The 8,746-nt window shown below is 39.9% G+C and overlaps 1 protein-coding gene across 5 annotated transcripts; it reads left to right on the top strand.

The window, feature by feature from the left end:
* The first annotated feature begins 4,252 nt into the window (after positions 1-4,252).
* LOC145158976 (non-specific lipid transfer protein GPI-anchored 20-like) lies at positions 4,253-8,541 on the top strand. 5 transcript variants are annotated; one of them, XM_079077846.1, is made up of 8 exons: positions 4,253-4,420; positions 4,505-4,716; positions 4,836-5,192; positions 6,048-6,169; positions 6,249-6,356; positions 6,442-7,142; positions 7,248-7,277; positions 8,170-8,541. In XM_079077846.1, the coding sequence occupies exons 6-8, from the start codon at positions 6,812-6,814 to the stop codon at positions 8,445-8,447; spliced, it is 639 nt and encodes a 212-aa protein (XP_078933972.1). In that variant the 5' UTR covers positions 4,253-4,420; positions 4,505-4,716; positions 4,836-5,192; positions 6,048-6,169; positions 6,249-6,356; positions 6,442-6,811; the 3' UTR covers positions 8,448-8,541. The 5 variants fall into 5 exon arrangements, with proteins under 5 accessions (XP_078933972.1, XP_078933976.1, XP_078933973.1 ...); XM_079077850.1 differs by having other exon boundaries at positions 4,520-4,716; positions 6,249-7,142; XM_079077847.1 differs by having other exon boundaries at positions 6,048-6,165; positions 6,249-7,142.
* Positions 8,542-8,746: the final 205 nt, after the last annotated feature.

The raw sequence follows: 8,746 nt of genomic DNA, 5'->3' as shown, positions 1-8,746 counted from the left end.
GAGGCGCATAAGTCCAAATTTTCTATACACCCTGGTGCAACGAAAATGTATAGGGATTTGAGGCTGAGATATTGGTGACCCTGCATGAAGCGGGAGATCGCCTGGTTTGTGGAGCGGTGCTTGACCTGCAGGAAGGTCAAGGCCGAGCATCAGCGCCCTCATGGCAAGGTTCAGCCATTACCCATTCCCATGTGGAAGTGGGAAGAGATCACTATGGATTTTATTACAAAGCTACCACGGACAGCGAGGGGGGTAGATGCCATATGGGTGATCGTGGATAGACTGACGAAGAGTGCTCACTTCGTTCCGATCTCCGAGAGTATATCCGCAGAGAAGTTGGCAGACATCTATGTTCGAGAGGTGGTGGCTAGGCACGGAGTGCCGGTATCAGTGATATCAGATAGGGATGTTCGGTTTACATCCATGTTTTGGAAAAAGTTCCACGAGGAACTGGGGTACTCAGCTGCATTTCAGTACGGCGTATCACCCCCAGACTGACGGCCAGAGTGAGAGGAAGATCCAGACACTGGAGGATATGCTGCGGGCATGTGTACTGGATTTTGGGGGAAGTTGGGATACGTACCTCCCACTGGCAGAGTTTTCGAACAATAATAGTTATCATGCCAGTATTGACCGAGCTCCATTCGAGATGTTATATGGACGGAGATGCAGGACCCCAGTATGCTGGGACGAGGTTGGGCATCGGGTCATGGGGAGCACGGAGGTGGTACTCGAGACCACCGGGCTGATTCAGCAGGTGCGCGACCGGTTGCGAGTCGCGCAGAGTCGTCAGAAGAATTATGCTGACCGGCGACGATCGGACCTCGAGTTTCAGGTAGGGGACTTTGTTTTGCTAAAGGTGTCGCCCTGGAAAGGGATTATTCGGTTCCGTAAGAGGGGTAAATTGGGGCCTCAGTTCATAGGCCCGTTCAGGATCATCGCCCGGGTGGGCAAGGTGGCATATCGTTTGGAGCTCCCAGAGGAGCTTAGTCGGATTCACAACACCTTTCATGTGTCTCAGCTTCGGAAGTGCGTTGCCGACGAGTCGTCAGTCATATCCCTGGATAACATACAGTTGGATGGGAGTCTGAATTATGTTGAGAAGCCAGTTGCCATTTTAGATAGGAAAATGAAGAGGCTTCGGAATAAGGAGGTGAAGTTGGTAAAGGTGCAATGGCAGCACCGAAAGGGTTCCGAATGGACTTGGGAATCGGAAGACGAAATGCGGGGGTTCTATCCGGATTTGTTTGGGTTAGCAGACTTCGAGGACGAAGCCTAATTCAAGTGGGGGAGAGTTGTAACGTCTCGATTCTCAGGTATTAATAATATTAAATCTTTTGAGTTTTCAGGTGTACTCGACGAGTTGGTCTCCCTACTCGTCGAGTAGTAGCGGGTTGGTCCGCGAAGTTTAATGACCTACTCGCCGAGTCTAGAAGGGGACTCGACGAGTAGGAGCTGGCAGATAGAACCCTAAATCACGGGGTTGTGCACCCTATTTAAGGAATCATAAGCCTCCCTTGGCCTCTGGACAGTCCTTTGAGAGCCTAGAAAACCCTAATCCGTGTGGTGTTTCTTCCTTGGGTGTTTTAAGCTTTGGAGAGTGGATCCTGGAGGAGAAGGGCTTGGAGGGCAAGAGGCTAGGAGAAAGGAAGCAGAAAGTTACCTCAGTTTAGCATCATTGAAGGTATTAAGTCGCCACCTTCACTTCATTTTTCCTTCTAGATCTCTTGTAGTTGAGATTTAGGGTTTTTATGGCTTGATTGAGAGGTTTATGGGGATATGAGCTAGATCTGAAGTTGTAACTTCAGATCTGGACCCTCCTTGGGTTCTAGAGTCATAAAGCTCTGAGCTTGGCCTTGATTGAAGCTTTCCTTGAGTTTGAAACCCCATTATGAGATTGGATTTGTCCTTAAGAGCCTTTTTAGCCATGCATGCACGTAAAGTTTGCAACTTTATGTGAAAAGTATGCCTTAGAAGCTTGGATCTGTAATTTGGAGCCACTGCATGGCTTAAAAGAGTCTGTATGGCTTAAGGACTGTAGGGACTCGGCGAGTTGCAAGGTTGACTCGGCGAGTCATATGAAGATAGGCCTGGACTCGACGAGTTGGATGAAGAACTCGGCGAGTCCGATGAAGATTGTCGTAGACTCGACGAGTTGCAGGAACAACTCGGCGAGTCGGTTAAAGTTTTCCCCATCTGAGGATGCATGCGATCTTGTCGAGTTGCAAGGAGGGAAAACTCGACTGGTGGTCTTGAATTTCGATCAAACCTTAGGAACTCGACGAGTCACCTCGGTGACTCGGCGAGTGGGCAATATTCCGAGAAACTCGGCGAGTCACTAGAACTACTCGGCGAGTTAGGGTTAACATGGACTGTTGACTTGACCTTGACTGAGGTTGACCAGGGTTGACTTTGGGGGGGGGGGTAATGACTGGTTATTGTATGACACTTTTAGGCAGTTGAGTTGGAACAGCACGTGGGGCATATTTGGTCGCAAAGTGTGAGCTCAGCATTCGTAACAGGTGAGTCTTCTCACCATGCCTATGGGTCTAAGGCACCAAGGCCGGCTCATTATGTGATTATGTTATATGTGCTAGTCCTTTTGTGATTAGATATGATTTGTGTTTGTGTGTTTTGCATGAAAGACCTCGGGGGGAACCCGTGTCATTGGATATAAGACCATGTGGGGTAGCCCATGGCATTCCTAGGTGAAGACCATGTGGGGTAGCCCATGGCATTGGACATAAGACCATGTGGGGTAGCCCATGGCAGTCCTAGGTAAAGACCATGTGAGGTAGCCCATGACATTCTTGCTGAATCGTATTACATGGTATCTGTGGTATGTTCATAGCTTTATCTGCTATCAGAATATGTGTAGGGGATTGTGTGTGGTATACTCTGGGAAACTCACTAAGCTTTTCGCTTACAGGCTGTTGATTTGTTTCAGGTACTTCTGAGCCCAAGGGCAAGGGCAAGGCGTGATGACGTGACATGCACTCTATCTCTTTTTTTGATTGGTGGGACCCTCTGATGATTTCAAAAAGAAAAGCAATGATGTAATAAATGTGATTTGGAAAAACAAATGTTTTGGGAATCTATGGTTTATGAGGATGGTTTGGTTAATTCAAAATGAAAAAAATTCTTTGTAAAAATTGGGTTGTTACATCAGATAACGCCTTCATCTTGGTTGGGTGGCTTGTTTGGCGGTAAACAAGAGGAATAGATTCTGAAAGTGAAGACCGAAGTTCTTGAGAGTTTTGACTGGCCATTACCACCGCCTTTTGAGTTCAAGTAATGTGATTTTGCTCGAATGAGGTGATATTTTTGCATATTAGTTAATCAAATTTCATGTTCTAATTAATTTGTCCCGTCTATTCTTCTTTGATTCTTAAACATTATATATAGTTTTTTTTTTTTTTTTTTTTTATTATTTTTTTTTTTTTTGAAATAAGTTGTGATTGCATTCATCTTCGTGTCTGACATGGCTCATTTTCTCTGTTGTTGAGTCTGGATACGGTATGTGTATATGCCATGATTCTTTATCGGATACCACTATTAATTTGTTATTAATCATGTAAATGAACCCATGATTTCATGTCAAATATTCTCACGTTGTCTATGGATTAGTTAGTAGAATAGTTGGATAGCGCTCATAGCTATGCTAAATCTATTATAATACTGGTGCAAAAGAAACATAGTTGTCTGATGATTATGTTCATATGGGTTTAATGAGAAGGCTTTGTTTGTGATTTGTTTATGAAGTAATAGAAAAACTCTAGGTAGGGTCACAAATTCATGATCATCTCATCTTGGGAAATTGAAATGGTTTGATAAATTGAAGATGTTGATTATCTCATCACATTGTCTGCAAGTTTTCTTGAATTGTTTTATAACTATCTTTGAATGTTTTTACAAGGGAGTTTTACTTTCTTAATATTTCAACACTAATTGCATGAATATGATATGATCTGTTCATTGTATTGCAGAAGTAAACATTCTACCGTTGATCCTAATCTAATCCTGCAGCAAGAGAGAAATGACGGTTCTGCCCTTAACCCAGTCTAATCCTCATGGAACACCAATATGTGCAGTACATTTGTGCTTCATGTATATCGCATGTACTCCAATATTATGAGTTTTGACCTCCAAATGAAAATTATTTTTCTATTAACAAAATAGACATAAATTCCAACCCATGCTTAGCATGGGCCCTCTTTCCTAGTTATATTAATTCTAAGGCTCCTTTAGTAACAGTAGTTGATTGGTGGATTTTTTTTTTAATTCTTTTTGTTTTTTTTGCTTGCAGAGTGTTATCAGTGTATCTTCCACCTTTTGTTTCTTCTTTTTCATGCGAAGTTCTGATACCACAATTATCGATTTGTCTGTGAACGTCGCCACCATGAGCTTTTGGGATGCTTCGGTATGTTATGGTCGAAATTGATCTGATATATCCATCTTTTTTAATTTCTCTTGATTTACTACATTTGGCTTACTCATTTTTTAGGGTTTATCTGAAAAGGGGCGGCGACAGAGTGCAACAACAAATTCAAGAAATCGACCAACTCTCCAATCACAGAAGACGCAGTCGTCACAATTTCTTCTCCTCCCCCATCTTCTTCTCTCTAGCCACCGCCGCCAGCTCTCTGAACACCGCCGCCACCCTTATCGACTCAGCTTCCGATATCCAATCTCCACCGCCGCCAATTCTCCGATTAGGTAATGAATTTCCTTTTTTTTTTATGATATATGTCTATAAATCTCGATATGTCCAGATCTGTACTGGTTTTGTGTCTGATATCTTAATTATCCGATTTGCCAATTCTTTGCGATGATAGAAATACTAAAGAAAGGCTTATCAATGACATCAAGTGTACCAAAGTCGATGTCATTGACCCGGGATCAAAAACAAAAGTAAAAAAAGAAGGATGGTGATCAACAAAAGAAGAAGATTAAAAAAGATGATCAAAAGATTGGGGTTTCGGCATCCAGGAAGAGAATTTTATTGATAAAAATGTCGGAAGATTCGATTTGGGTGACTGGAGTTAGTGGTTCGATCTATGAGAGGTTTTTGGAATGGCGTGCAGTGGGTGATTGCACCTCATGAATTCGCTGTACAAGCTGGTTATGCAGTGTCTGTGTTCTTGATCAATCACACAGTTCTTGCTCTTTCTGAAGCAGGAATCTTATACCAGGTTCTTCCATGGAATCTTGATTCTTGTTTTTTTCTGTTTTTTAATTATTAAACTGATATATATATATATATATATATATATATATATATATATATATATTTTATTTGCTAAGTTGCTAATTTGCAGATGCAACTAAGTGAAAATTCACAGCCTATCAAATCTGGTGTTAAGGAGGAGGGAGTCGTTCCCTCCCAACCCACCGAACCCACTGTCACATCATTTTTTCTCTTTTAGTTTTCTTCATCTTTCCGAACCCACAACACACTGAAATCTTATCTTTTTGAACCCACTCAATTAAAAAAAATACAAAACAAATAAGGTACAAGTTTTAAAACACATGGTACAAGAGAAAATAAGAAAGAGAAAGTAGAGAGAGATGATGAAGTGGGTTATTGAAACCAATCAACCCACTCGTTGAAGGGGGAGTGGTACCGCCGATAACTCTATTGGTAATTAAGATTTTACATTTGATTGTTTTGTATTTTTTTTAATTGAGTGGGTTGAGTGGGTTCAAAAAGATATGATTTCCGTGTGTTGTGGGTTCGGAAAGATGAAGAAAAACAAAAGAGAAAAAGTGATGTGGCAGTGGGTTCAGTGGGTTGGGAGGGAATCACTCCCTCCTCCCTTATATCACATAATATGGAGTGAGTAGGATGAAATAATTTTATTTTTAACCAATAAATTAATGACATCAAATCCATATTGTAAAATATAAATACAGTATAAACCATGGGAAGTCACTCACATGTCTTCCTTCCTCTTTCATTGCACTTACTGTTTTTATATATATAAATAAAATTTTTATCGACTTTTTTTAGAACAATGTGATAAGACATATTTATGTTGACTTTTTAGGGGAGCTGGTAGATGTAATCATGTTGCAGCTCAGTATGATGATAAATTGGTTCTTGTATTTGGAGGAACTTCGAAGTCTAAATCTTTGAATGATTTATACTCACTTGACTTTGAAACGGCGTGTATAAAGCTTTGTTTATTCATCTGATTATAGAAATTTGATTTTATTATTCTTGAAAAATATTCATCTTTTTGTTTCAGATGATGTGGTTTTCATCCATCACCTCGATCTGGTTGTTGTGGAGTGTTTGTTATGTGGGACTAAATGGTACTACATTGCAGGAGGTGGCAACAGAAGAAAAAAAAAACGTAAATCTTCTAATTTATATTTTCTAAATATAAATAAAATCATAATTCATCTCTCTTAATATATTTTTAGTGTCACATTTAATAGGGCATGAAGAGATATTTTAGTGTATGATATCTTGAAGCTAGAGTGGTTTGTTGTTCATTCCCTAGTTTGTATTAAACTTTGACTTCAAAATATGGCAGGCTGCATATATATAAGGCATGATCCTATTATTAGTTTTGTTTTTTAAATAAATTACCGGTTTTAGGTGGCTTACCAAATCTAACGAACCAATAATTTAATAAAAAAAGTCAAAAGCTTTGATCATTAAAGACACATAATTGTTGAAGTTAGTTGAACTACATAACCACCTTCTCACTCACTTCAAAATTCTTCCATCTATAAATTTCTTTGTTTTCCTTCACCCTATCAATACAAGCCATCTCCAACTACAAACCAAAACTTGATCCTAAATATGGCTTTCCGATGCTTAATTCTGACCTTAGCTGTGGCATTATGTTGTGTGGTGTCACCTGTTTACACTCAAATTAACACTCCATGCACCCCATCGATGATAACTACCTTTACTCCATGTTTGAACTTCATAACCAATAGCACCACAAACGGAAGTTCTACACCGACCTCCGATTGTTGCAATTCTCTCAAATCCATCACAAGTAGTGGCACAGATTGTCTCTGCCTAATTGTTACAGGCAGCGTACCCTTCCAAATTCCCATCAACCAGACCCTTGCCATCTCTCTGCCCCGTGCATGTCGCATGCCCGGTGTGCCTCTTCAGTGTAAAGGTTAGTATATTGATACAACATTTTCTTTTCAACAAAAGTATCATTTGTATAAGAATCTGTCGTGATTTTTTCTTACCATTTATGTGTTCGTTTCAAAATTTGCAGCTGCTGCAGCAGCTCCTATTCCTTCGGCAGGTAATAATCATTTCAATGTTCTCTTAAAAGGCTTCTTTTAGGCTTGTGTATCAACCCATTCAGAATCGTTATAAAATGGTAGTGAGTAGGGGTGAGCATAAGCAGGTATCCGCCGCCCTATCTGTCTGGAACCGGAACCGGCGGTTCTTGGATTGTAGGAACTGGAACCGGAACCGGTCATAACCGTTCTTTAGATTTTGGAACCGGAACCGAACCGCCGGAACCGGTTCTGGTACTGGGTACCCCGTTCTTTTAAGATTTCTTACCATTTTTCATTATATATCCACCGTTACAAACAATTAACTGTTAAAAACTAATATAAGCATAACTCATGGAAAATTAGCTTCAGTCTTCACGAAAAAAAATATGCTTAGAAGTTGGAGGCTACTTTATGTTTAGAAAATATGCATCTATTTACGAAGCTATTAATTCAAATAAGAATTATGTCTTTGACGTTAAGCATAACAAACCATGCAAAATTGTTGCTACTGTTTTACTATCATGAATTTACTTTCACTTTATATATCGGTCGTCCAGACTATCAAAATGTAAATGTAATATGTTATTTGTCTTTTTAAGTTTTGAATATATATATATATATATATATATATATATATATATATATATATATATATATATATATATATACACACCGGTTCCGTCGGGTACCCAGCGGTTAGCGGTTCCAAAAAAATGAGAACCAGAACCGGAACCACTCAAGGCGGTTCCAAAACTTTAGGAACTGGAACCGGAACCGCTTAAGGCGGTTCCTGTTCCGGAACCGGTAGTTTCGAGGCGGTTCCGGTTCCGAAAGCGGTTACCCTGTTCCGCTGCTCACCCCTAGTAATGAGATAGGCTATATAATAGTTGTTGCTTGTTTTGAAATGGATAGGGCCAGCTCCATCTCCAGGAAGTACTTCTACTGTACCAGAGACGATCACACCAACCTCAGCACCTGAATCAAAAACAACACCAACTTTGGCACCACAATCTGATATGACACCAGACTTATCACCACCATCTACCAGTGTGGATTCTGGAATTCCCACTACCAATCAAGGGAGCCGTCCCACCGTAACACCTTCAGCTGCTGCTTCCAATTATGTCTATTCACCATTTATTCTAGCTGGGACTGGAGTAACCTTCATAGGGTATTTCTTGTTGTTCTAGAGAGAAGATTTCTCATGTAATCATATTCATATCGTTTATCATTACATTGTATTTAAAATTGTTCGTTGAGTAATAATTTATATATTTTTTATCATTTCATTATTTTTATGATACTTGTTTGAAGGGGCGAGGTAAAGTAATAAACATCTCTTATTTTAGGAAGTACCAATAAAATGGGAAAACAACATTTAAATATTGTAAATATACGAGCGAAGAACACCAAGATCTATGGGAAAATAACATTTAAATATTGTAAATATACAATCGAAGAGCAACTAACACCAAGATCTATGGGGAAA

The sequence above is a fragment of the Lactuca virosa genome, chromosome 2 (genome assembly GCF_052849685.1).
Source record: "Lactuca virosa cultivar CGN04683 chromosome 2, Lactuca_virosa_CGN04683_v6, whole genome shotgun sequence".
Classification (NCBI taxonomy): domain Eukaryota; kingdom Viridiplantae; phylum Streptophyta; class Magnoliopsida; order Asterales; family Asteraceae; genus Lactuca; species Lactuca virosa.
Note: the sequence above shows the minus strand (reverse complement) of the source record. Positions and strands in the feature narration are given on the sequence as shown.